Source organism: Sorex araneus, chromosome 6 (assembly GCF_027595985.1).
Source record: "Sorex araneus isolate mSorAra2 chromosome 6, mSorAra2.pri, whole genome shotgun sequence".
Lineage (NCBI taxonomy): Eukaryota > Metazoa > Chordata > Mammalia > Eulipotyphla > Soricidae > Sorex > Sorex araneus.
Genome location: NC_073307.1, coordinates 54,378,621 through 54,406,279, shown reverse-complemented (window position 1 = coordinate 54,406,279; position 27,659 = coordinate 54,378,621). Strand labels below are relative to the sequence as shown.

General features: G+C 51.9%; 2 protein-coding genes across 2 annotated transcripts in view; both read left to right on the top strand.

Moving 5' to 3' along the window:
• The window catches only part of TRPM1 (transient receptor potential cation channel subfamily M member 1), a 115,974-nt gene extending 107,126 nt beyond the window's left edge, over nucleotides 1-8,848 (top strand). Inside the window, exon 29 of the mRNA XM_055141384.1 lies at nucleotides 6,842-8,848. Within this exon, the coding sequence (XP_054997359.1) occupies nucleotides 6,842-7,958 (1,117 nt within the window). The 3' untranslated portion in view covers nucleotides 7,959-8,848. The remainder of the gene's footprint in view (nucleotides 1-6,841) is intronic.
• Nucleotides 8,849-13,221: 4,373 nt separating this feature from the next.
• The window catches only part of MTMR10 (myotubularin related protein 10), a 29,566-nt gene continuing 15,128 nt past the window's right edge, over nucleotides 13,222-27,659 (top strand). Inside the window, exons 1-5 of the mRNA XM_055141386.1 lie at nucleotides 13,222-13,530; nucleotides 13,757-13,817; nucleotides 18,808-18,944; nucleotides 20,486-20,558; nucleotides 21,446-21,588. Coding sequence (XP_054997361.1) covers nucleotides 13,471-13,530; nucleotides 13,757-13,817; nucleotides 18,808-18,944; nucleotides 20,486-20,558; nucleotides 21,446-21,588 — 474 coding nt within the window. The 5' untranslated portion in view covers nucleotides 13,222-13,470. The remainder of the gene's footprint in view (nucleotides 13,531-13,756; nucleotides 13,818-18,807; nucleotides 18,945-20,485; nucleotides 20,559-21,445; nucleotides 21,589-27,659) is intronic.

Genomic DNA, 27,659 nt, shown 5'->3' with positions numbered 1-27,659 from the left:
CTGTACTATCATTCTGGCTCCCCCACAAAAGTATTTTATTTATTTATTTATTTATTTATTTTGCTTTTTTGGTCACACCCAAAAGTATTTTAAAGGAATGTAAAGCATAGGCAGGTGCCATTCAGCCAGAAGTGCTGATGTTTTTTGAAATCAGGACCCTTTTGAAATCATCTATCACTTGCTAAGACTGTGTTAATGACTGTAATAAATCAGCATCATTTCAAAGAGTACCACCAGCCTCTCCGGCAGCTGGATGGGTCTGAGGATACAGACCTGGAGGCAGGGGAAGGTGGTCATCACTGCTTCTGCTCAGATGCCCCAGATATATCCACGTGCTTACTGTTAGGCCTCAAAAGAATGATTCCCACCGCTGCCAGCGAAGGCCCCAGTGCAGATGCTTCTGCTGCCCTCACTCTCCCTGTTGCTGTTCTACGGCTGCAGGACAGGAGAGACAGGCTCCTGGCCACTCCAGCTCTGCCTTCTCTCTGCTCCATGACTTAGTCACCTTCTAATCTGACCACCCAGAGCGAAGTGTGAGCTGTGTCTGCTGTCCGCCTTTATGGCAGGTGCATTTCCAGGGAACTCCGGGATGCTTCTTTACTACCATCATCCTCATGAAGACGCTTTTGAGCTCTAGTTCACTTTTATTTTAGTCTTGGGTCACACCTGGTGGTGCTCAGGGCTGACTCCTCACTCTGCGTGCAAGGCAAATGCTTTCTCCGCTGGCCGATCCTATCGCTCCATAACTTCCTGGCGAAGGTGAGGGCTGGGGGCTGGAATTCTTGTGCTTCCGTGAGGCATTAATGGAGATGGAGCACAGCCTTTGAGGAGTGACAGAACCTGGGAACTGGGCTTGGTTTCGCTCCCGCTCCCCCTTCCTCCCTCCCCAAGCCTTGGAGTTTTCACCGGGGCTCAGGACTGTGACCTGAGGTCAGTCCCGGGTTGCGTTTTCCTCTTGGGGTTCCGTGCATGCGTCAGAGGCATGCAAGCGGGCTTGGCAGTGAGATGTGCTACTTTCCCTGCCCTTGACTGAGCGAGACCTCCGGGAGGAAAGGAAACACATTCCTCGCCCCTCAGGCTCCCCGAGGCCTCATTCTGGAAGAGAAGCTGGGGGTGGGGGCGGGAGGGGCGGGAGAAGGCTGTTCTGTCTCCTTTTTTAAAGAAACCCACTTAATTGGGCCATCCTCCCAAGAGCTGCTTAGAGGGTCCAAAGACCAGTCCCAGTGACAATTTAGTAGAAGGGTCTGAGGGCCACCTTGGAAGTGCTCAGGGGCGCCTGGGCCCATGCCCAGCAGTGCTCAGGAGACTCCGTCTCTCCAGCCTGCCCCTCCTTTACCTGGAGAGCTGGGAGCATGGAGATACAATGAGTTCCTTCTGGGCTGAACAGACAGGACAGCGGGGAGGGTGCTGCCTCGCATGTTGATTCCCAGCACCATATAGGGCGCCCCCAAGCCCCACCAGGAGCGGTCTCTGAGCACAGAACCCTGAGCACTGCTGGGTGTGATCCCTGACACAAAATAATAATAATAATAATAATAATAATAGAAAAATTACTCCTTAAAAAAAATGAATGAATTTGGGGGCAGAGCAATAGTACAGTGGGAGAGCGTTTGCCTTGCATGCGGCCAGCCTGGGTTCAATCCCAGGCATCCCGTATGGTCCCCTGAGCACTGCCAGGAGTAATTCCTGAGTACAGAGCCAGGAGCAAGCTCAGGCCATGAGGCTCACACCTTTTTCTATCATGGGGCTCACAAAGAGTGGCACCCCCCTTTAGCATGACCAGAGATCACATGGCCTGGATCACCAGCCAGGGGCCCATGTGGTGGCACCAGGGATTGAACTCAAGACTTTATGACTGGCAGGCAGGAGTTCAGAGCCACCAAGCTATTAGTGACCCCCCTGGTCCCGTAACTTTGGGTACTGGCTCACATGAGAAACCCCATCCTGCAGTGCTCAGAGCGTCTGCGTCTGCCATTTCCTGCACCCTTGCCAGCCTGGTGTGGCTTTCCTTTTCTGTGTCCCCTTGAACAAAGAGCTGATTCTCCAGTTCTGCCAGTGCTGAGTCACCAGCTCCGTCAGGGGTGACACTGCAGGTGTCAGTTCCTCCTGCTCCTCCCTGCCCGAGCTGTTCCCTGGGCGCCTCCTTTTCCAGCCTGGGCCAGTGTATGTGAGGCCTGGAACTCATGCTGCAAACGTGTCAGCACACAGACCTGCGCCTCCGTCGCCTCCCTGCCACTCTGCAGGGGCCAGCCACACCCTTTCTCCGAGTCCCACCCTGAGTGCAGGGTGAGGTGCGGGCCAGAAACCAAAAACCAACCAAAAAACACAAGCCACTAATAAAAACACCCATCACCAGAGTGAAGCCATGTTGGCTCATGCACATGTGGTGGCCCAGCCTGGAAGCCCCAAACTTAACCTGCTGTTAGTCACTCTGCAGCATGCTGCATATTCGAAAGAGCAAGCAGGGCCCAGAGTGATAGAACAGAAGGAAGGGCATCAGCCTTGCACGCGGCTGACCTGGGGTCGATCCTCAGCAACCCATAGGATCCCCCAAGCTCTACCAAGAAAAATTCCTGTGTGCACAGCCAAGAGTAACCCCTGAGCATCGCCAAATTTGACCCCAAAAGCCCAAAAACAAAAAGAACAGAGCGACAGTACAGCAGGGAGGGTGCTGGTCTTGCACATGGCCAACCTGGGTTTGACCCCCGGCATCCCTGCAGAGTGCCCTGAGTCCACCAGAAGGAATCCTGAATGTAGAGCCAGGAGTCAGCCTTAAGCATTGCCAGGCATGGCCCCAAAGCAAACACAAAAACAAAAAAGAATGAGGAAGGGCTGGAGCAATAGTGCAGCTGGAAGGCATGTGCCTTGTACATGGCAGACCTAGGTTCAATCCCCAGTACCCCATAAGGTCCCTTGAGCCACCAGGAGTGATACCGGAACACTGCCAGGTGTGGCACCCCCAAACAGACAGACAGAATGAGAAAACACAAGATTTTGCTTTTTGTTTTTTTAGGAAGACTAAGGTTTAGTCTTTCATCCCTGACAGTCGTGAGTCAGCCTCAGTACCGGAGTCTATTCTGGGATCGCTCCCTGCAATTACTCTGAAAAGGCAGGAAGAAACCCACGGGAAGGAAAATGTCCGGATATAAAGTTTGGAGTGCAACTGTAAGAGCTGGGATAATTGAAAAAAAAAAAAGATTACAGGTTAGACTGTGTCTTAGAAGTTAAACAGAGAATCCCGTGGGTCCATGAAATGTGGGTTTGCGTTTTAGTCCCAAGTGGATTGAGCTGCTTCATTAAAGGAGGTTACCCTTGAACTCTAGCATTAGGAAACTGGCCCCATATAATTTATGAGATGTTGAGCAGGTGAACGATGGTGGTTGTCCGTGGAAAGATGGTTGTACATAAAACAAGTTTTAATAACTGCCTTCCTTCAGAGCTGCAAAAATAGAGTTTGCTGGGGGGTTTCTGTTTGTTTTTCGGGGGGTGGGAGCCACACCCAGCGCTGCTCAGGGTTACTCCTGGCTCTGCGCTCGGGAATCACTCCTGGTTGCATGCAAGAGACCAAATGGGGTGCTAGGGATCGAACCCAGGTTCGATCGAACCCAGGAGGGCATGCAAGGTAAGTGCCCTCCCTGCTGTTCTACCCCTCTGGGCCCCTTGAAGCCCAGTTTTGAGGAAAGGTTCTTGGGGACCTATACCAGGAGGCATGAGACTATACTGTCAGCCTCTCACTGCATAATTGTTATACCTTGTTTTGTTTTCTTTTTCAGTATTAATGGCCCTTGGTCGATCAGGTTTAATTCACAGCAAAGATTCTTCTCTTGGGCCAGAGTGGCAGGACAGCAGGGAGGGCACTGGCCTAGACCTGGCTTTGATCGTCAGCATTGCACAGAGAATCCTGAGTACCGCCAGGAGTGATCCCTGGGCACAGAGCCTGGAATAAACTCTGTGCATTGCCATTCCCCCATATCACCCCCCCTATCACCACCACTAAATTAAAAAAAAAGATATAAAACAAAATAGCCATAAAAGCAAGAACTAACCTGGCAAAATGTTTCAGAATCTACTTGTTCAAGAGCTCTGGAATCTCATCATTGGTTTCCAATCATCTGAGATTGTCCGCAAAGAAACAGGGCTTGGGGGTGAAGAGGCAGGACATCGGGGAGGGGGCTCGCCTTGTACGCAGCTGAGCCAGTCTCAATCCCAGGCACCAGAGGGTCCCTTGAGTCTGCCAGTAGTGATCCCTGAGTGCAGAGCCAGGAGGAGGCCCTGAGCACTACTGGGTGTGACCTCCCCAACCCCCCCCCCCCCAAGAAAAAAACAGAGTTGCACCTTGTTTGGGGGTCAAGTGAGCCGGTGACATTTCAATAGACCTCCTCATCCTATGCCCCAGGCCTCAGCTCAGTGGGAGCCCTGAATAACAGTCTCCCTCAGTCCAGTGCTGGGAACTTCACCCAGAAGAAATCGTAATTATTTATTTTGTCCTCTTTCTTGGCTTCATGGAAGACGGGCCCAGTCAGCTTGTTTTTAACTTCCCCAGACTTCTTTGTTCTTTGAACTTGTTGGCCACATGGAAGGAATGTTTCGCAGATGAGTACAGGCGACTCCGTTAGAACTCACTGCCTGAGGTGACAAGTGACAGCTGGAGGAAATAAGAGATCAAGTTAAGAGTTTGGAAGAGAAATGGGACTGGAATGATATAGCGCGGCAGTTACAATGCTTGCCTTGAATGTGCCAACCTGGGTTGTGCTCCTGGCGCTGCATAGTATCTCCTGAGCCTTGACAAGGGTGATCCCTGAGCACAGAGCTAGGAGTAATCCCTGACATTGCTGGGTTGGCCTGAGTAATCCCCAGAATCAGGGCCTGAGCAGCACCACATCTTTGGACCCTGGCACTGAACATCAGCCTGGTTGGCAGAATATGACTGGGAGAGGCCCCTGGACCCCCTAAGCATCCCTTGGAGAACTAACATAAATAAACACAGGAACGCAACTAAAGGTGCTCTCTCAAGGAGTTGGCAGTGAACATCGGACATGTTTCAAGCCTAGACCCCATATGTGGACGTATGGCACTGTCTGCCCCCAGGGAATGGCCATAGGTATGGGAGATGTCTGGGTCTCCTAAAAGGGACTCCTGGCACAGAGCTTGGTAGGGCAGCCAAGGTGGGGGTGGCGGGGTCAGCCAGTTAAGGGGGCCTGGAGAGCAGGTGGCATTGCTGCTTCTTTATTATGGTGGAGAAGCTGGCGATGCTGTAATCAAAATCAGGCTGTGAAGAGAGAAAGTTGGCAGAAAATGATAATGGGTTAAGGAAGAAAGAAGGAGCATCTCTGTATCTTACCAGCTTACTTTAGATGGGACAGTGTAGAGTTATTTGGGAGGCAGGGTGGTCACATCCGGAAGTATTCAGGGCTTACTTTTGGCTCTGCACTCAGGGAATCACTCTTGGTGGGGCTAGGGGGACCATATGGGGGACCAGGGATCGATCCTGGGTTTGCCACATGCCAGGTAAGTGCCATACACATTGTCCTATTGTTTTGGCCCTGAATGTTAGCACAGAAGTCACGAGAAAAGCAAGTCTAACTCAAGGAGTGGAGAAGGAATAGTGGAAATTCTTCGTTTGGTCCCTTTAGAACCGAGGGGGACCCCGGTTGAGGAAACTAGAAAAGAAAGAAGTTGGGGTTTCTCCTACATTTAGTCTCCCAGCGGCAAGTTTGCAGGAAGTCAGACCCTTCCTGCTCAGAGGATGTGGTTTCCGAAGAGGCATATAAATAGCCCTCTCCCTGAGAAGAGTTAAGAATAGAAGCCCGAAGCCTCTCTCACTGCCCTGAGCAGCTGTCAATGTGGCCACCAGGACATGTTCACAGCCTCAGCAAAGATGGTTCTGGAAGCACCAGGCCCTGGTGGGTGAGAAACAGCCAGGGGTGAGGCAGCCAGGGGATCTGGGGTCCAGCAGAGTGGAACAGAAGGCAGCAAAGAACAGAGGGCAGGGAGAAGGCCAGGAAAACCAGGGAAGGAACGGACAAGGATATGGATAAGGGACTGACAAGCAGGGAAGCAAACTTCTAGAAAGGGGACAGAGTCTGTGTCTTCCTGAGGGAGAATGCTGAAAGCTGGGGGGAGTCCAAGTGGGACATTTGGCCTGGGGTGCCTGCCCTCACCCAGGAGTCACGCGGCCCAGTTCAGTGATTCTCTTTATCCTCAACTTCCTCCTCCTCTTCTCTTCTCCTCCACCTCCTCCTCCTCCTCTTCCTTCTTCTCTTCCTCCTCCTCCTCCTCCTCCTCCTTTCCCTCCTCCTCCTCTTCTTCTCCTTCTTCTTCTCCTTCTCCTTCTTCTTTCTTCTTCTTCTTCTTCTTCTTCTTCTTCTTCTTCTTCTTCTTCTTCTTCTTCTTCTTCTTCTTCTTCTTCTTCTTCTTCTTCTTCTTCTTCTTCTTCTTCTTCTCTTCCTCCTCCTCTTCCTCTCTTCCTCCTCCTCCTCTTCTACTTCTTCCTCTCTTCCTCTTCTTTCTTTTCATCTTCTCCTCTTCCTCTTCCTTTTCCTCCTCTTTTTCTCCTTCTCTTCCTCCTCCTCCTCCTCCTCTTCTTTCTTCTTCCTGGTTTTGGGGCCACACCCAGTGATTGCTCCTGGCTCTGCACCCAGGAACTACTCTTGGCAGTGCTCGGGGATAGAACCCAGATTGGCCATGTGCAAGGCAAGTGCCCTCACCTCTGTGCTCTCTCTCCCTCCTGCAATGCTTCTGACTTATCAGCTGGACTGCCTCCAGGGCACTACCTTGATTTTTTTTTTTAATTATAGCAAACTCTCCATCTCATTAAAATCTCTCCCTCTGTCTTCTCCAGAGTTGAAAATATGTCAGTGAGGTTGGATGAGATCCATGAAAGGGGAAATTTCATGAAAACGGCCCTACAGAGTGTCGATCTGCGGCTCTGTCAGCTGGAAGAGTTAGCGAACCGCACAGTGGACACGCTGGGAAGCCTGGCAGGGGTTGACCGGGCTGACCTGCTGCCCACGCGGTCCCGAGCCGCCTCTGAGTGGGACGTGACTTTCCTTCAACGGCAGAGCAGCCTGGGCAGTGCCGATGGCTTCAGCCTGTCCCAGTACCATTTAAGTGGAGAGGAGGCGAGTGAGGAGAACCCTCGCTCCATGCCTCCAGGGACAGGCTCCCACGTCAAGGAAGACAAGGACCTGAAAATGCAGCTGGACCCCAAGGGACCTTCTAGCCCCCTGGCCAGTGCCAGCACTCCAGCCCCAGACCACAGTCCACTTGCCTTGGACCCTGGCAAGGAGGCTTTGGAGCTCAATGCCGGTTCCAATACGGGGAACACTGCTAAAGACGTGGAAAGGCAAGCTGGGAACCCCGAAAGAGAAATAACTCTTCCCCCAAGTTTCCATCCAACCCAGGCAACATGTGGACAGAACAAATTTGACTTCTCAAACCCTCAGTTTGCGGTGGGAAGCGATGGGATGGAAGGCACACTGGTCCACCCCCCGGGAGAGACAAAGCTGCCTCATTTTCACCCGGAGGAAGCACCGAGGGCTCGCAGAACCATCAAGTCCAGAAGCTTTGCATATTCCCGGGGAAGAAAGCTGGCGGGTGGGGTGAAGACACGCCCCACAGCAGCGTGGAAGTGTCCAGTGCAGAAGGTCACCCGCTCACGTAGCACCGAGAGCTTTGTGTCTGAAGCTGAGACTCTCACCCCGAACATTTCCCGTCTGTGCGCAGCTGATGCACACCCGCTTGGGAAGGAAAACTCACTGTCTGTGAAATCCGGCCCAGCTCTGGGCTTCTTCACTTCCAGGTCCAAGAGCTTACATGGACATCTGAGGAAGGGGCAAGCTTTTCAGGGTGGAGGAGGCAGATCCAGGCACACAGGCAGTGCAAGTAATTTAGTGGTGGTGTCTGGAATTGCCCCAGAAGAACAGAAGTTTCCACAAGAGAAAACTTCGGAATGCTAATGGGGTTTGATTCTTTCACCAGCCACTCCGGTGGGCCCAGGGCCTTTCTGGTCAGCTAAACATCACCCACTTCTGAAAACATCTTCATTTTAAAAATCTTTGAAATTAACAACTTATTAAGTGTTAAGGCACTAGCGAAATACTTTGCTAACTGATTTAGAAAATTTAGGGGTTTTTTTTTGGTGGGGGGAGGGCTTTTTTGTTTCTTTTCTTATTTTTTGCTTTTTAAAGTTGGCTTAGGAGCCGATGAGAGAGACGTTTCTTCAATTGAGGTCAGCTGCTTAATTAGTATGCAAGATTCTACAATATATTTCCTGGGGCTACCAAATTGCCTAAGAAATGACTTTGACTACTACAAATAAGCTATTCAATGGAGGGGACAGCGGATGGGACAAATTGAAATTAAAGCAGGAACAAACATGTTAAAACAAAAGAAGGAGGCTGAAGGAGGGCGGGGGGATTAAATTAGGATGGACAAGGAGGCCCAACCTTGGAATTTTGTGTTTCAATGTTTTCAAAAGTTTTACACAATGAAAACAAAAGTGCCTGGCCACTACTGATGGCACAGAGATGGTGACTGTGGAAGGGCACCAAGAGCTTTGTTAGTGCATTTAGACACCAGCTTCCACCTCCCTGTTGTCAAACCATGGCTGAGGTCAAGCACAAAATATTCAGACTGAGCAATGGCTGGAACACGACTGTGCTGGATCACAGGCTGCCTGCCCCAGAGCCACAGAAAGGCTGTTCACATCCCAGACTGCAAGGCTTGGAGCTTCCAATTTAAAACTTTAAATTCGAGAGACTGGAGAAATGCATTGGGTCAGCGCCTCTCTTGTATGATGCCAGCCCTGGTTCGATCCCAGCACAGAGCGTGGAGGAAGCTCTGAGCACCGCCGGGGTAGCTCACAGCCCCCTCTCCAAACCTTACAAACTCATCAGTGAGTTACAGAATGACATTTTAAACAAACTTAAACACATTTTAACTTGATTCAAGGGGAATCAAGAGTTGAATGGATACAAGACCTTGCTCTGTTGAGGTTATAGGATTGCTTACTTCCTAAATACAAACTGCACTCAAAGTTTTCATAATTTAGGTTTCAGAATGTAAAAACTGGGGCTGGAGTGATAATACAGCGGCTGCCCCGGGTTCGATTCCCAGCATCCCATATGGTCCCCTGAGCACCACCAGGAGTGATTCCTGAATGCAAAGCCAGGAGTAACCCCTGTGCATCGTGGGGTGTGACCCAAAAAGCAAAAAATAAAATAAAATAAAATAATGTAAAAATTAATATTCTCCTATAGTTATTCCAGATCAAGATTCATTTTGCTGAATATATAGAAAATGAAGAGATAAAGTCATCATCCTATTACTTAAGGAAGCTGTTTTAAAGAAAATGTTACTGTAAAAACAATATCAAAAGACTCAAAATATATGAGTTTATTATAAAATACACACCCATCCCAGTCAATTTGTTTAGTAACAGTTACCATTGGTCAATTTCAATCTAGTACCACCTCCCATTGGTCAATTTTAGTATAGTAAACACAGTGGTCAATTTAAGCCTAGTAACCCCTCCCATTGGTCAAATTCAGTCTCCTAAAAACACCCATTATAAACAACTTGCATCTAGTAACTCCTCCCATTGGTCAATTTCATGACCTAGGTAGTGCTGGGGATTCCTGCAAGGCTAGCACTCTATCCACCATATTATCTCTGAGACCCAAGTTGATCTACTTTCAATGGCCTAAACAGTCCATTGGTCCAAGTTCAGCCTAGTCACTTGCTATCACTGAACTTGGACTTGGAAAATGTTACCAACAAATTTCTGGTTCTGTTTTGCTTCCATATCTTGTAGTTGGTCTTTAGTCTGGGTCTCTATACTAGTAGGAAGCCGGCAAAGTCACTTTAGGAGTTCCAAGAACTTGATTATTGAGTCCTCAGTCTGCCCTGGCACTGGCAGCAAGCTCCTCTCTCCATGGGGGCTGGGCCTCCCAAGTAATTCCTCTCAGCCCTCAGAGCTCTCTCCTGCCTCCTTGATTTCCTTTTGCTGATAAGGTCCTATGACTGCTGGGTTAGTTTTGACTTGCTTCTCTCTTGGAGATCGTGTAGATACCATTTCTCCAAGGTTTATTGCAGCTGTTGTCTGCATGTTCTTAGTTTATACTTCCTTTGTCTATTTTTGTCTGGAAACCGGACAGTTAGGCTGCTATCATCTTCCCAGAATACCCCCTCAAGAAGCTACAATTTTCTTTTTTTGGGGGGAGAGGGAAGTGGCAGATAACTGAATCACACCCAGGGTGCTCAGGCCTTCTGGCTCTGTGTTCAGGGATCACTCCTGGTGTTGCTTGGGGGATATATGCAATACTGGCATACAAGATAAGCCACTTAACCCCTGTACTTTATTCTCCAGCCCCCGCCCCCCCCTACTTAATAGACATCATCACTGTATCACTGTATCTCTGTCATCCCATTGCTCATTGATTTGCTGGAGTGGGCACCAGTAACATCTCCATTGTGAGACTTGTTACTGTTTTTGGCATATCAAATATGCCACGGGTAGTTTGCTAGGCTCTGCCACGCGGGCGAGATACTCTCGGTAGCTTGCCGGGCTCTCCAAGAGGGACGGGAGAATCGAACCCAGGCTGGGCATGTGCAAAGCAAGGCAAATGCCCTACCCACTGTGTTATCGCTCCATTTTTTTTTTAAAAAAAAACAACTACTCTCCCCCTTTTTTTGGGGGGAGGGGTGCACACCTGGCTGTGTTTGAATCTTTTTTTTTTTTTTGGCTTTTTGGATCACATCCAGTGGTCCTCAGGGTTACTCCTGACTCTGAACACAAGAAAGACTCCTGGCGATGCTCGGGGGACCATATGGGATGGTGGGGATCAAACCCAGGTTGGCCACATGCAAGGCAAACACCCAACCCACCGGACTATGGCTCCAGTCCCTGTGCTTGAGTCTTACTCCTGACTCTGTGCTAAGGGATCACTCTCCTGGTGGTGCTTAGAGGACCATATGTAGTGCTGGGGATCAGACCTAGCTCAACCATGTGCAAGACAAGTGCCTTACCCACAATGCTATCTTTCTGGTCACAAAACCACTTTTTTTTTGGGGGGGTCACACCCAGCAATGCTTAGGGGTTATTCCTGGCTTTGCACTCAGGGATTACTCTGGTGGCACTTCAGGACCATATAGGATGCGGGTGATCGAACCCGGGTCGGCCCCAAGCAAGGCAAACACCCTATCGATGTACTATCACTCTGGCTCCCCAAACCACTTTAAAAACAAAACAAAACTAAAAAAACAACTTCATTCCACTGCTGGCACCACAACTATTTCAGTTGGTACTTTTTTGTTCTGGAGCCATGGCCAGCCTTGTTTAGGGCTTACTCCTGGCTCTGTTCAGGGATCACTCCAGTGGGCTTAGGGGACCATAAGTAGTGCTGGGAATTTATGCAAGGCATGCACCCTATCCACTATACTATCTCTCAGGCCAAGTTGATCTCTAATGGCTTCCAATTAGCCTCCTAGCTTCTGCCATGAGGCACCATTACAGTGGGGGTTAGTTTGCATATATGTGAAAGGTACATCCTAAGGTGAAGATACTTTGCCTAAGTATGCTTATAAATCTTGTATGCAAAAGAATGTCTAAATGCCAAACTCAAATCACTTGTCATTTGTGTACAAACAAAAGCCCATGTATTACTTGAAGAGTAATAAGGGGGTCACGGAAAACCATTCGGTGCAGAGAATTTATGAAATAATCATTAAAAAAAATATCATGGGGCTGGAGAGAGTACCTGGGCTCAATCCCTGGGCACCCCAAAGGGTCCCCCAAGTCCCACCAAGGGTGATCCCTGAGTACAGAGCCAGGCTTAAAACCTGAGCACCGCTGGGAGAGACACAAAACCAAAAGAAAATAAATCCTGTGTGTGGGACCAGTGTTTTCCACATTGGGAACTCAGTGAAATTGACATCTTAAAAGCTCCTCTGTGGTTCCTGGGAAAAGTGTTCTCAGAGACACAACAGAAAAAATTGACTTCAGGGAAAAAAAATTATTTTAGGAAAAAAGTCATCTTTTGAATGTTTAAATTGTTAGCATCACCCCGTTAGGCCTCCCCGGCACCACATGCGCCCCCGGAAGCACCGCGAGGAGTGTTCCCCGAATACAGAGACAAGAATAGCCCCAGAGCACGGCCACAAAGCCGCACCTCCCCACCAGCCCCCACCTCCAAGTAACAGCACAAACTCCGACCCCCTTCCACCAAAGGTTGCTCCAGTTCAAAAATGTTCGGAATTCAGAAATGCCTTGTGCTTGGTAGGCTGAAAATTATCTGATCCTTGCATTGAAAGGTCAGATCATTCCATCCGTAACCTATTGAAACTCTCTACCCTCTCTCCACCCCCACACCGCTGGAGCCTTTCACTCTTCTATCTGCCCAGAAAGCAAGGTAGCTTCCTTCATACTTCCAGCGTGGGTGGGGGCGGTGAAGATTCTGCTGTGCTGGGGGCTCCTCCCCTTACACCTCTCCTATTCCCGAGTTTAGGGGGTGGGGGTGGGGGTGAGGACACCGTGCAGTAGGTGCTCCCACCTGCGAGGGACGCGGTCCAGCTAAACAGCTAAATTCAGGGGGTGTGGCTGCCAGCCGTGCCAGCTGTTTATAGTCCCCATCAAGCAGTCGGCTGGGCTGAGCAGGAAGACCAACTCCAAGCCCGGGGCCAAGAGAACAGACACAGAGATGGGAAGAAATCCTCCCCACGCGTGGGCACTCGGGGGAGAGTGTTACCATCCGCGGACGAATGCAGACTGCGCAGGGCTTGGGACGTATCTACGTTCAGGGGGCAGAGCCATCCAGCTCTGGGTGCAGACAGTGTAACTGGCGGCCCCAGTACCCGGCTCCCGAGGCTGCTTCGGGTCACTTTTTAAAAGCTCAGGGACTGACTGGAGCGATAGTACAGCAGGGAGGGCGCTTGCCTGGATGCTCCCGTTACCCCCCTGAGCAGTGTCAGGAATGACTCTGAGCATCGCCGGGTGTGGCCCACCCCTCTCCCTCTGCCCCCAAACACTTGCGAGCTGCGTCACCGCCCAGCAGCCAAGAGAGAAAGCGCGTGGGCGCGTCCTGTCCGGGGGTGGGGGCTCCGCGCCGCGCCGCGCCGCGTGGCCCCCGCGGGCCGCCGTAGGGGCGCGCCGAGCCCTCCCGGCCGCCGTAGACGAGGCCTCCCCGGAGGCGCCTCTGCCAAGATGGCGGCCGGGCCGCGCTCCCCCCGGCGCCGTCGCTGAGCGCCCCGCGGCCGCGGGTTCTCGGCCCTAGCCGGGCGCTCGGGCTCCAGCGCGGCCGGGGGGGCGGGGCGCCGGGCCCCTTCCGGGGATGGGCCGCGGCGCCCGCGTCGGCCTCGCTCGGCCCCGGCTCCTCCCCGCTCGGGCGGGCGCTCGGCCGCGTCCCCGCCCGTCAGTCCGCCGGGCCCGGCCGGCCGCGCTCGGAGCTCGCAGGCCGCGGGGCCGGCGGCACCATGTTCTCCCTCAAGCCGCCGCGACCCACCTTCAGGTCCTACCTGCTGCCGCCGCCGCAGGTGCGACCCGCGCGGGCGCCCGACGGCGCGGCCTCGCCGGCCCGGGTGTCTCTGCGCCGCCCCACGCCCCGCGGCCGGGCGGCCCGGGACCCCGTCGGGGGCGGGCGCGGGGCGCGGGGCGCGGGGCCCGTCGGCGGCCCCTGTCAGCGCGCCGGGAGCGGAGCGGAGTTGGCGGGCGGCGGCGTGGCCGGGGTCCGACTTACTGGCGCGGCTTTCTTTCTTGCAGCCCGAAGACAAGGTGAATTCCGAACCGAAGATCAAGAAGCTGGAGCCGGTGCTTCTGCCAGGTACGGGGCAGCCCCGCGGCCAGCTGCCGCGGGGTCGGGCCGGCCGCGCGCCCCGTCTGGCGGCCACTCGCCCGCGCCTCAGTTTACCCGACGCCTCTATGGATTTGGGAATCGCCGAGCCCGGTGGCTGGCGGGTGTGGAGAGCGGCGGGGGGCAGAGCCGCCGGAGCGCCGCAAGGAGTAAATGATTCACGGCTGTTTGTCCTTGACGTGGACGCAGCCCCGTAACCTGTCCCGCGTGTCACCCCCGCGTTTCCTTTTCTTGTCCTGAAGGTTTTTTGGTTGTTTTTGGGTTTTTTTTTGTGTGTGTGTGTGTGTGTGTTTTGTGTTTGTTTTTAAAGCAGTGTTTAATCGCTGGGGCAGTGAAAGTTCCTGTCTGCGTGTGCAACCCTAGGCCTTAATGATTAATACTCACATCATCCCCTCCGAGTAAGAAAAGCCACTTGACCACCTCCGGGTTTCTCAGCTAATGACAGAGCTCGGTGAACTTTGGAATTCATGCAGCAGTTGGGTGTTTGGGTGGTTGTTTGGGAAGTCTCCACTGTGGTGTTTGCAGATGTGTTTGTGGGTTTAAGACATAAGGAAATGGTAAGGGAGGGACAAGTGGCCTGTGGGCACGGACCCTGGACGTGTGCATGTGGGGGAGGTGGGCGGGGGGCGGGGTGTTTCGACAGTTGGGACAGTGGTGGAGAGAAGCGACACTGGTGTGGGGTGTGGTGTTGGAACAGGATCCCCAAAACCCTGTAATTAGCAGTATTGTAGCCCCGGTGTCTATGTAAAAATGGAAGAAAAAAATACAACAGTTTTCCCCAGAGGGCACGATGGACATTTTGGCCCAGTAAAATTCTTGGTCATGGTGTTGCTATGACCAGGAATTTTCTCATCACAGCCAAAATATCTGAAGCTCTTTTGTAGAGGGAGATTGGAGGCAAAACTTTTCCTTAGTTGAGACTCAGTTGCAACAAAGTTTATCTCAGGGGGGCGTTTCCTTCCAGGTTGTGGAAGGGACTGACTGGTAGGTGGTTTCATTTTAAAGTACAGGAAGTAGTATTTGAGGGGCCCAGCTGTAGGGCAGAGTGGGTTAGATCTCGGGCGGGCATCCCTTATGCCAGGAGTGATTCCTGAGTGCAGAGCCTGGAGTAAGCCCTGAGCACCGCTGGGTGTGGCCACACAGAGAGAATATGAACCGTATTTTGTAGTATTTGGTAGGTAGTAGAGTTGTGTAACAGTTGCATGACAATTAGGGAAAGCCACTTGTTTACTCCGATCAACAGATACTTGGGAAAGCCTGTTTTGACCTGAAATGGAATCAAATACCAGCCTGTGTGGTTCCATGTAGACATTTTTCGAAACTCTCGTCATGAGGGTGAGGGCCTGGGGAGGTAGATGAAAGGTGTGAGCTATCCCCAGGAGCACTCACCCCTCCCCACAGCTGGGGAGCTCCCCCCCCAGCACCCCCCAAGGTTTAGTAGTTAGTGCTGTGTGATGAGTCTAGTAATGGAACAAATAAGGAGTAGTAATGGTCGTTCCATTCCAGGTAGTAATGGAACAAATAAGGAGCCTTTAAGTTCATCTGTGGTTCCCTGTTGTAATGCTAACTCTGAAAAGATGTTTGAACTCAGGTCTGGAGGGAGGCATGAGTATTCTCCCGTGGTCTTGTTTATGCTGGTTCCCTGGACTGAGCCACTGAGTAATCCTGGCGTGCATGAGTGCCCTTTGACCCCTGTGTCTAGAAGGATAGCTGGGAAGTCTGGGTGGGGTCTCCTGACTTTGGGCCTGTCCCCACATTGGGTCTGTGCCCTGTAGGGGAGAGCCCCCTGACATTGGGTCTGTGCCCCGTGGGAAAGGGCCCCTAATACTGCAGTCTGAGGCTGGTGATGAGCACACCCTTCACTGCAGACGCAGGTGTTGGGGCTCGGTCTCTGTGAACGGCCTGTGGTACTGTCTCTGGGGCTCAGGGAGCTCTGCGGTCAGAGCCGTTCTGTGGGACCTTCCTACCGCGAAGGCAGGTGAGGCCAATTCCCTGGCCGGGACACTGTGTAGGTGCCCTGTGCTGGCAAGCTGCTGCCCAGGATGGCTCTGGCTCCCAGCAGGCTGTGGGTTTTTGTGTGTGTGTGTGTGTGCATTTGTTCCCAGCCTCTCTTTTCTTTTTCTCTGAGTATTATGGGAGCCACACCCAGCAATGCTCAAGGGATCACTTTATTTTTTTTTAATTGACTCACCTTGAGATACACAGCTACAAAGCAGTTCTTAATTGGTTTTCAGCCATACAATATTCCAATACCCATCCCTTCACCATTGTCATTTGCCACCACCAGCTCCCCAGTTTCCCTCCTACCACCCAACCCCCACTCTTAGAGCCTGACTCCATGGCAGGCACTTTTTTTCTTTATCTCTCTCCTTTTGTGCATTATAGTTTGTATCACAAGTATTAAGAGGTCATCGTGTTTGTTCAGGGAGTTCAGTATATTAAGAGGTCATCATGTTCAGGGAGTTCAGTATATTAAGAGGTCATCATGTTCAGGGAGTTCAGGATTTAAAGGGAAGGTACAGGTGGAGTAACTTTTTAACTTTTTAACTGGGTGGCAACTTTAAGGTGTGGATGTGACTGCTGGGGCTTTTTTTTTTTTTTGGAAGTACAGGGAGGTGAGGGGGAGGTAGCCCATCCTGACCCTGAGATTTCAGTCGCAAAACTTGCACACCCAAATTTTCAGCAGATAATATCTTGGTGAGGTCCGTCCTGAGGCGGTGGAGTCCAGCTGGAGGTATGGCGGCAGTTTTAGATTGTGGGAGCAAGTGGCTGCCGGGGCTCTGTTTCGGAGGGCACTGGGTCTGCCCAACGCCCTCTCCCGCCACTTGCCCCAGATTATTCAGCTGTGCGCGAGTCTGAGATTTGCTGTGTCTTTTTTTTTTTTTTTGCTTTTTGGGTCACGCCTGGCGATGCACAGGGGTTACTCCTGGCTTTGCACTCAGGAATTACCCTTGGCCATGCTCAGGGGACCATATGGGATGCTGGGATTTGAACCCGGGTTGGCCGCGTGCAAGGCAAATGCCCTACCCGCTGTGCTATCTCTCCAGCCCCTTGCTGTGTCTTTTTGATCGCTTTCAAGATTTATTTATGAGTCTCTGAAGCGGTGGTGGTAAATGGAGCTTATATTGTCCACCTTGGCGGACCTTGAGGTGTTTTGTTTGCATGGCTCCCGCACATCTAAATTTTGGTGGTTTAGTTTCTTAGAAAACTTGGTCCAGAGTTGTTGGAGTCCTATGGGAGGCATAGTGGCGACTTAGGACCATCAGAAAGCCTGAGGGCATCGTCAGGCTGCTAATGCTCTCGCCCAGTGGGTCCAGGTTGACCCTTCAACAGCGTTACGCCCTCTGGGGTGTGGTGTGTGGCTAGGACCAGACCCAGAGCCAGGGTGATTACTGTGCACAGCTTGGGCTCTCTGGGCCAAGGAATCACTTTGGCGATGCTGGCTGCATGCAAGGCGAATGCCTCTAGCCTCTGCTCTCACTCCAGCCCTTTCTTCCAGAGTATTCTAGACCCATGTCTGACTTTATTTCCTCTCCTCATTCCCTCTTCCTCTCTCACCCTGACCTTCTGCACCAGGGTCTCTGCTTTACCTGATCTCACGTCACTCTGGTGACTTCTGGGGGCATCAATGGCACATCTCCTTGTGGGACGGGGGTGTACCTGCAGCATTGATTGGTGTCGAGGCCAGGGCGAGGACTGCATAGTTTCAGCCGTCGTTGCGGTCAGAGCTCGAGAGAGGCTTGGCTGGTCACCTGTGGTGTTAGCAGGCCCAGTGAACAAGAAGTAATTGTTCAGAGAGATAGTATTGCTTGTTAGGCTTTGGCATGGTGCCCTGGTTTAAGGATATCCGGCTTCTTTTGCCCAGAGTTTGAACTTTTAATTGAATCAACAGATGAAGTTCGAGTCCCACATCAGTTTATCTGTGTTTACCTGCTGGCCCTCTTGCAATTGCACAGGGTGAATCTGAGCTGGGCTTCATCTTCAAGGGAGGAATCCACTAGAAATGTGTTTCATATTGTGTTTGGTGTTGGCAGTGCCAGCTTGCCTGGCATCGAAACTCCTTAAGCCGCAGGTTGTACCGAATTGAGCGTTATGGCCCTTGGGTCCAGCATCGGGCTCAGATCGATGTGGCTTGCATGAGGAAAGCCCTCACCAGCTGCCCTAGTTGCCCCCACAGCTAGTCCTCCAGTGGCGCAGGGGCTGCTCACGGTGCACCGTAATAGCAAGAGTTTCTGCCTCTGCAATCAGCTGGCCTCCCGGTCAGACGTGAGCTGCAGCTGAACCGCAGTGCCCTGTCCAAGCCAAGGCTTCTCATCCACCATCGTGCACCAACCCTGTTCTTGCCATTCTATTTCACCTGCCCCCATTTTCAGGAGCATAGGGAGCTGGACCATTTCTATCTCAGCCTGACTGTGTGGCATCTGTGTGCTTGACCATCTCCACCTTGAACTTTAGCAAGGGATGACAGTTCTTCCTTCATTTTCAGTGGGACACTTGGAACACTGTGTTCGTCGATCAGGCACACTATATTGTGGGTGTGGTTCTGGTGCCCCTACAGTCGATCACTGTGACAGCCATAATAATAGATACAGACTTATTTATTAGTATTAAGAAATAAGTAATATTTAAGGTGTTATAGTAGTTACAAGTGGGATAGACACGAAGCGAGCATCTCCTTTTCTGACAAATGCAGTTGAAGCAGTGAGCAATCTGCTTACAGATCTGCAGTTTGCAGAAAGCGCGACAGCAGGATGGCAGTTACAGGTCGTTAAGGGCAGTGTCTTGGAGGGGATGCCCAGGGGAAGGGGCCATCTGGTTCTGTGCCTAGACCTGCAGTGATACTTGGCACACACTACCACCCTTCCTGAGGCCATTGTGAAGGGCTTTTCGAGAGGACCCAGCACCATGGAGTGGCCTTCCCGATAACCCTAGGTGACCATCTTCTCTTCTTGTTTCTCAGGAGAAATTGTTGTCAATGAAGTCAATTTTGTGAGGAAATGCATCGCGACCGAGACGAGCCAGTACGATCTGTGGGGGAAGCTGGTCTGCAGTAACTTCAGGATCTCCTTCCTCACCGATGACCCGATGCCCTTCCAGGTGGGTCGTGTGGCAGAGCAGCGCGTGAGGGATGTCGTTCCAAGCACAGGGCCAGAAGCATGGGAGGCTGTTCCCCAGGCTTGGCCGGGCCGTGTTGAGACTGTGTTGCGCTGAGAGTCAGAATGAGGCTGGGACTGCTGGGCCGAGGGGTGGGATCCGGGCCCGGTAGGTCACTTGTTTGGCTCCCTCTGAGATCGGCTCATAGGCGCCCGCAGACAGGGCTGGCTTGTCTTCCAGCCTCCTTGGAGAATCATCCAGGGTCAAGGCCATAGGACAGCAGTGGGCAGGGTGCTGTCCTTGCACGACCCAAGATGGTCCCCCAAATCCTGCCAGGAGTCAGCCCAGAGCACCGCCGGGTGTGGCCCAAAAACCAAAAATGAATAATTACAACAGTTTGGTGTTTTGCCCATTGTAAAGAAGTGGAATCTCCACAAACTTTCTTAGAAGCATTAACATGCTTTGTAAGTCCTGTCCTCGTTTTTCAAACTAACTCATTCTTTTACTCGCTTGTCTAAGCCTGGTTTCAACTTTTCAGTTGTTCAGCTGGCACGAAGAAAAAAACTAGTGACTTTTATTTAATGATCCTCTTGCTATGTTGTTTACTGGGAAACACTTGTTCCTTGTAGTTTTTTTCCAAGTTTGAGTAGTTGCGATATCATGGGCTTTTTCTTGACTTCCTGTTTCCTGCTTTTAGTTTAACGGGCTTAGGGTTGGGTAGGATGGGGGTGTTGGACCAGTCCTGGCAGTACTGGGGCTGGTTTCAGTCTTGGTGTTTGGGGGGGACCAGGTGGTACCAGGGATCAAAACTGGGACCTCCAGAGCATAAAGCCAGTGTGTTCCCACCCACCCAAAAACTCCTCTGCAGCTTGCCAAAGAATCTCATTGTAGTTTATGCTCCACTCTAAAAAGTGTCATTTACTGCTGTAAATAAGTTTGTCAAACATGAGTGTGACAGCCGAAGCTCAGATTTTCTGTGCAGGAGCCAGGGGCTCTATCCTCAGCCCCTCACAGCCCCACTGTGTCCCCAGGGCACCAGCCCCCCAATGAGTGTGATGGGGCCAGGGAGCTCACGCAGAGGGTTGGCCTGTGCATGGGGGCTCAGGGTTGGATCCCAGCAGCACAGGGTCTGCTGGGCAGCACTAGGCACAGTCCAGAACCCAGAAGAAGGAAAGGTGAAATCAGATGAGAGGGACCCCTTTTCTTGCTGGCTCTGGGCATGCTGGAGTCAGCACCTGGCACCACCGTCTCTGTCACCCTGTGCCGTGTGGAGGTTGGGCTGAAGCGGCCCATGCCCCTGTCTTCTCCTCCTTGTGCCGTGTGGGAGTTGGGCTGAAGCGGCGCCATCTCTGTGCCATGAGGTGCCAGGGCTCCAGTGTTTGCAGAGGGAGGTGGGGGAACATGCACGCACCTGAATACTCCTCCTCACCCAAGACTGCACTGGACCTCAGTTGTCACAGCTGTGGGCACAGAAACTGCCTCTTGAAGTCAGCATGGTCCTGGCACTCCGGGGAGCATTAATGGGACACGATCTCTTCTTGCAGAAATTCCAGTACAGAAACCTCCTCCTCGGCGAGCACGATGTCCCTCTGACCTGCATCGAGCAGATTGTTACAGGTGTGTGGAACTGGGGCCACAGTGGGCAGAGCTGGGGCGGGGGCAGGGGGGGAGCGGGGAAGAGAGAGAAGAGAGAAAGATGGGGGGAGCAAAAGAGAGGGGAGGGCATTTGCCTTGCATGTGTCTGGCTCAGGTTTGATCAGTGACATCCCATATAGTTCTCTGAGTACCACCAGAAGTAATTCCTGAATGCAGAACCAGGAGTAACCCCTGAGCATCTCCAGGTGTAATCCCCCCAAAAATATTGAAAAATAAAATTGAGTGGGCAAGAGAGAGTGAGGTGAGAGCAAGAGATGGAGGGAGAAAATGTGTAAGAGAGAGCAGATATGAGCAAGAGAGAGCAAGAGAGTGCTTGAGCGAGAGGCAGGAGAGAGCGAGCAGCTTGCACATGAGCTTGAAAGAGTGTGTGTGTGAGAGGGAGGGAGAGGGAGGGAGGGAGAACGAGCGAGCTAGTGCCCTTTCTCAGCTGGCTCAGAATCAGATTCTTGAGTCTCTACCTTTGCTTTGGCTGTATTACCATGGGTTCTGGGAACTTGAATGAAAGAGAAGTCTTTTGTTTTTAAAATAGAGATGATTTTTAAAATAGAAATGCAGATTGTGGCTTAAGTATTCATCCTCATTAGCATTTCAGTATTAAATGTGTTTATTTGGTAGTGGTTTTAGGCAATAATCGTTTCTTTCCTAAAATAAAAATATTTTCAGAAACAAGGTTGAAGTGGTTCTCCCCAAGTTCCAGACTAATAGGAAGGATGGCGGGGTGCGGTCGGTTGGTGGGTGGCTTTCTGGCTGTTCTCAGGAAGTATTTGCCACCGTGAGCTGAAGAGGGAACAGCACAGAAGAATTGGGCATATTTCATTTTCTATTGCTTTTTATTTTTTACTTTTCAGTGAATGACCACAAGAGGAAGCAGAAAGTCCTAGGCCCTAACCAGAAACTGAAATTTAATCCAACTGAGTTAATTATCTACTGTAAAGATTTTAGAATCGTCAGATTTCGCTTTGATGAATCTGGTCCTGAAAGTGCCAAAAAGGTAAGACTGACGTTTTTATCACGTCTGGCACGTTATGTACCTATTGCAGTTCCATGTGGAAGTTCCCATTTCTGGGGTGCTTGGTTGAGGGGCTGGAGGTGCAGGTGTGACCAGAAACCTTCTGGAGTGAAATTTAAGTCAAGAATGTAAATAGAATGATTTCCTTCGCCTGGTTTTGAGCTGCATTAAATCATACTTTACAATTGTTTTGATCATCTCCTGAAATCCTAAAACTGGTTGTTCAGAGATTAATATCTTTTATTTTAAGACCCAGCTGTTTCTTTCTTGGTTAAAAATAAAGGGGGGAGGGATAAAAATGGTTTGTAATCAGGGTCTGCTGAGACACTCTGGTACCTTTGTTTATTTTTTGCAGGGGTTTGGGCACACCCAGCTGTGCTCAGAACTAAAAGCTAGACTTTAAGCTCAGGAATAAAGCTAGATACCCACCGGGTGGGATGGACGGATGGCAGTAGAGGGGTCTAGTGATTCTTAGTGAGCCCCAGGGGGCAGCTGCCAATCACCCCGTGACCAGTCTGCCTTGCTGGCCTGTGCAAGGAAGGGGCAGTGCAAATCCCTCTCTTTTTGTTGTGTTGTTTTGTTTTGTTTTGAGGCCACGCCTGGCAGCCTAGCTCTGTTCAGAGATCTCTCCTGGCAATGCTGAGAGGACCCTCTGGGATGCCAGGGATCCAGCCCGGGTCAGCATGTGCAAGGCACATGCCCTCCCTGCTGTCCTATCTCTCTGGCCCGCAGATCCCTCTCGTTGAACTATTGTTTTGGCTTCAGCAGAATGAGCCTGGGGACCCAAAGGCAGAACAGCCGCCAGGGTGGGGGGAGGGGCGGTGGCTCCCCAGAGTTGCCTGCTGTCCTGAAGGTAGACTGGCTGCAACCCACTTCCTGTTGCTGGTAGAGCTAGAGTCAGCACTTTAAGGTGAATCTTGGAAGAAGCGCAAGTGATCCCCCCAGGTTGGATCACTGCGCAAAGGGCCAGCCAGCTCTTTAACATGGATTCAAGGGACTCAGGAGCTTTGTGACCATCCCCACTCGTGAGCCCTTTCTTCAGGCCCTGTCTGCACGCCAGCGCCGCAGATGGTGATGTTGGTGTTTTACTAATGTGAAGTGCCTGTCTTTCTCCCTCTCTCTTTCTTTCTCTCTCTGCTGTGCCGGGGATGGATCCAGGGCCTCACCCATGCAAGGCAAGTGCTCTGCTGTTGAGTTTCTGTCTGGCCCCCAGAAAGAGTGTAGACAATCATTAAGTCGGGTACTGTGTGTGAAGTCCTCCATCTGGCTTGCTTTTGCGCGAGTGCTCCGTCCTCATCTCTCTGTCCACTCATTCCCGTCTGGAGCATGAGAACGAGCTCGGATGGTGTAGTTTCCAAGTAAGAGATGGGTACTGTGCCCAGTCGTCTTTGGAAACTCCATCCCCAACAGGGTGCAGGCAGGAGCTCAGGGTCCGTCCCTGCACTCCTGCTTGAGTGGTCCCTTGAGTCCTGCTGGGTGTGACCTAAACCAGAAGCAGAAAAGGAATCTCTCTCTCAGCTCTCTGATATAGAGGTTTTCAGTTCAGCAGTTGTAAATCACAATGGTTTGGCTTCCATGCTTGAGCCATCTAGAATACCTGTTGGTTATTTTTTTGGCGGGCTGAGGGTGGTGGTGTTTGCCCTCCACAGTGGCACTCTATTGGCCAGAAGCCGCTGCCTGTGGCCCTCAAACTTAGCAGTGTTTGCCCCACTGCACCTTGCTATTTGGAATGGTGGTGCTGGGGGACACCAGGTCACCGCCCCCCCACCCCCCCCACGATGGTGCTTGAGGGGCCAGGCCAGGCCAGAGATGAGATCAAGCCCTTGCCAGTCATTTTGGATCTATGGAGACAGGACTTAGTGTAGTGGGGAAAATGCAGCATCTAGTGAGCATCCAGTGAGCACTGGGTAGTCAAAGACGTTTCCATGAAATGATGAGGCGCCAGGGCAGCAGGATGAAGGGCTCTGGGCAGGCAGGACTCGAGGCCTGTCACGTCTCTGGGAAGGGTGAGGCTGCTTTTCTCAACCAAGGCTGCCGCCTGCTCCCGAGACCTGGTTCTGGCAGAAACCAACGTTTCAGGCTGTCCTGAAATAGAGAAAAGCCGTTTCTGTGTTCTCAGGAAGTACTCTGTGTCTTTCAGAGAGTGTTGGGCCAGGGGACGTGGAGGGGAACAGAATAAGACAGGCCTGGGGAGGGGGCTTGCTTGGCCGGGCACATGCCCAGTACATGTGAGGCCTGGGGAGGAGGGGCTTTCTTGATCGGGCACATGCCCAGCACCTGGAAGGCCTAGGGAGGGGGCTTGCTTGGCCGGGCACATGCCCAGTACATGTGAGGCCTGGGGAGGGGCTTGCTTGGTCGGGCATATGCTCAGCACATGTGAGGCCTAAGTTTGATTCCTAGCTCTGAGTCTCCAGTACCTGTGTGTGGTCAGCAGCCTCCAGTCCTGTTGGCACTGCCCAATTGGCCTGGCTACTGAATTGTCAGAGCCACAGGGCCCTAGCACCACTGGCTGTGGTCCTTGTAGGGGTCAGTAGATAAGTGCAGTGAGAATGAAGCTTCCCCCAGGCCCACAGGTGTCAGGCAGCATGTTAACATTACGTGTGATTGTCAGAGTTCAATTGCCTCACGAATTAAAAGCTAAATCTTTATTTCTTTGTCTTTGTTTGTGTGCCCCACCTGGTGGTGCTTGGAATCTCTCCTGGCTTAGTGCTGGGGCTGCTTCTGGTGGCGCTCAGGTCATGCGGTGCCCGAGATCGAGGCCCCTGAAAGCCACACATGCGCTCTGGCCCGTGGAACCAGCTCCCCGGCCAGCTCACTTTTTGAAATGAATGTTTCATTGAAAATGAAGTAAGAGTTGGGCAGTGATCGCTTGATTTTTATCTCCTGGAATCTTCTAGGCTGTGTTTTCTCTGGAAAGGCTTTGGTTTCCCAAGTCTGAGAGTGACCAGATGTGGAGCCGGGCTTTCTGGCGGGTGAGCCCGGGCTTTGTTTTGGAGTCCTGAAAGCCGCTCGTTTCTGCTTTTATAATCCAGTCTTGGATGCTCAGTTGCTTCACGTTCCGTTCACAGCCCCTCCAGCAGAGCCTGTGTGCCCTGGCTGGTGCTGCTGCCCTGGTAGGATCCATCAGTGGCTGAGACGCTGCCTTGTTGCTATTTGTTCTCCTCTGTTCTTGGCATCCTCAGGCTGCCCTGGGAAAACAGGCTCTTTGGGACAAGTCTAGCTGAAGAAAAAGGAAGTTCGCAGTGCAGAGCTGAGCTCTGGCTACTGGTAACTGAGACACTAATTACTTCCATGAACTTCTGCTCAATATTGAACCCCCCATGAGTGCTTTGTAGTGCTTCCATAGACATACATGTATGTATACATGTAACATATATGTGACAGCAAGTGAAGCCCTTACCTTTTGTCTCTGCCTTTCATGTTGGTTGAACGTGAATCACTTTTCCCGCCCTGCACTCCAGCATTCACTGCGCCTGTCTATGGTGAGGCGACTGTAGTGGCTTGCCGACCATGGCCAGGAGACTGGGTCTGTTTCTCCCTGTGCTTGACGCAGGTGGTGCCGTGACAGATCATCAGCGAGCTGTGGTTTCTGCTCAGATGAGTATCAGCGTTGGGCTCACCACAAGCCTTCCAAAGCAGTTGAGTGCTTTTGGTCCAATGAAATATATACCACAATTAATATCTTTAATTCCAAGCTTCTTCGGTCCCATAATAGAGTGAGGGAGGGATTAGGAGCGACAGTTACTGCCTTGCATGTGACTAACGGGTCTGAGACCTGGTACCTCAGATGGTCCCTTGAGCACAGAGCTAGGAGTAGGCCTTGAGCACCCCTCCTCCCCCCAAATAAAAAGCGACACCTAAGTAAAAATAAAATAATGCTTTTTGGTTTTGGTTTTGGTTTTGGTTTTGATATTGAGGGGATATTCCTGGCAGTGCTCAGGAGTTGCTCCTGGCCATGCTCAGGGGGAAGCCCAGGCCTCCTACATGGAGACTCATGCCCAGCTCTTTGCACTTTCTCGCTGGTCCCTTGAAGATAGTTTTTCTAAAAACTCTTAATGCATGTTACCAAAAAATTTTGTATGAATCTTTGAGTTTTGGAAGCTTGAAGTGTGGAGGAAGAGGCCTCCCGGTTGGCCGCCTCCTCTCAAAAGATGACAAGGGCATTTGCATTGTACTTGTCCACAGAAACCCCCTGACTTAGACCAGGCAACCCCCATCCCTGGTCACACTCCTGCCAGCAACATCAATCCCTGCCCCAGCCCAGCCCCCGCGCTGCTGGCCGCCTTGTCCCGCTGTCACTGTCTTCCTATCATCTCTCAAATCAGTTGCTGGCTGATGATGTGTCCGCTAATTTCGGAACTCTGATGAGTGAGGCCGGGGCGGTTTGAAAGCTTCCTGGAACTGGCTACATGGAGTCTGGCCTATAGGGGCTTTGTTAGTAAACTGTCCTGTATGCTCAGAGGAGTGTCGGAAAGTCTGGTGTGTGTGCAGGTCTGTGACTGGTGTGGTCTCAGAGGACCTCTGCCGAGAGCGTTTCCCAGCCACCTAACTGTCGGGTTGGCCTGGGCAGGGCACCTCCAAGCCACTCGCCTGCCTCCTTCCCTGCCCTGGGAAGCCCTTTGTCTCCTTTAGCACTTTCGAGCATCTGCCGTAGCATTCTCTCCCCTCCTTTGTCTGGTCTGGTGTCAGTCAGTGGGGGTCTGTATGTGCTTCTGCGTCCCCATGAGCCTCTGTTGACTGTGTGAAATGTGGCCTCTGCCTGAGTGACAGAGCAAGCTTCACGCAGGCATCCCACTCTCCACAGCCCCTGAGTGTTGCCACAGCTCAGCCCAACCCTGCAAGCAGTTCGGCTGGTGACTGTGGAGGGAAGGAGGGGTCAGAGCCACAGTCACCTCAGACAGGTGTCCGGGGGCAGATGGGCCCATGATAGGGTCCCGGCCATGGTTTGCACTTTAGAGCGGTGTCGATTGTTTCAGAGGTGACTCCCGGAAGTATGACTTTAGGATGTGGCTGCAGTCACATGGCTGCAGTCACATGACCAGGCGAGACAAAAAGGGAACCCATTTATTAGTGGGGCAGCAGGTCCGGGGCTGACTTGGTGCCTCAGGACCAGAAGGAGCAGGGGACGTTGCCAAGGTGCAGTCGAGCTGGGCAGCTAGAAGTGCTGGGGGTAGGGCAGGGCTGGGGGTGTCGGCCCCTCACCCTGTTTCCTGAGTTCCCTGGAGAGGAAGTCCTACAGGGATTGAGAAGACCAGGTGCAGTGAACGTTTCAGAGACTTCCGGAAGCTGGTTGTCCGGGCCCAGACACTCTCTGCCGTGGCTTTCTGCTCTAACTCCGTGATGTGGATACCGTGCTTTAGAAAGCTGACATACACTAACACTTCCTGCTGAGTCCATGCCAAATGGCCTTCCTCCCGTTATCCCTCTCCCCCCGAGTCCTGTCTGACCAACCAGGGGCCTCTGCTGTGTGTCCTCGACTCCCTTCTCCCTCTGCTAGCACTCTCCGGTGGTCTTCTGGGCTGCATCATGTAGCTGGTGTGGTATAAGGGCACAGCCGCCGGGTCCCCTGCCCGGAGGAGCCCATCTGAATAGCAAGGAACAGGCCAGTGTGCTAACATCCGGGCGTGGAGCCCCTTTCCTGGGGTTCGGACGGGCTCTTGGTGCCACCCGGGCACCCACGGGTTTCTTACCAATCTTGTTTCCCGTGTGATTGTTGCTTTCTGTTAAGTGTGGATTTTGTCCGTACGTGAGGTCTGAACATAGTCTTCCTGAGCCTTCCAAAATCATCGGCACTGATGAGAGTCCACCACAAGAGAAACTTTATTTCTTGGGCAGGGCGCCACACAGCCCTTTTCAGGAGTGAGTGCTCCAGAGTCTACAGGCTTCTTACTCCAATGAAATCGCTTTCCTGTTAAAATTCACCCAGACCCTTGCAGTCTGTTTACCATGTGCTCGGTAGTTTAAACTACCTCGGGGGCCCAGCTGTGAGTGGTGACCTTCAGAGGCCACAGGAAAATGTCCTAAGTGTCTGTGATCATGGCCCCGATGATGCT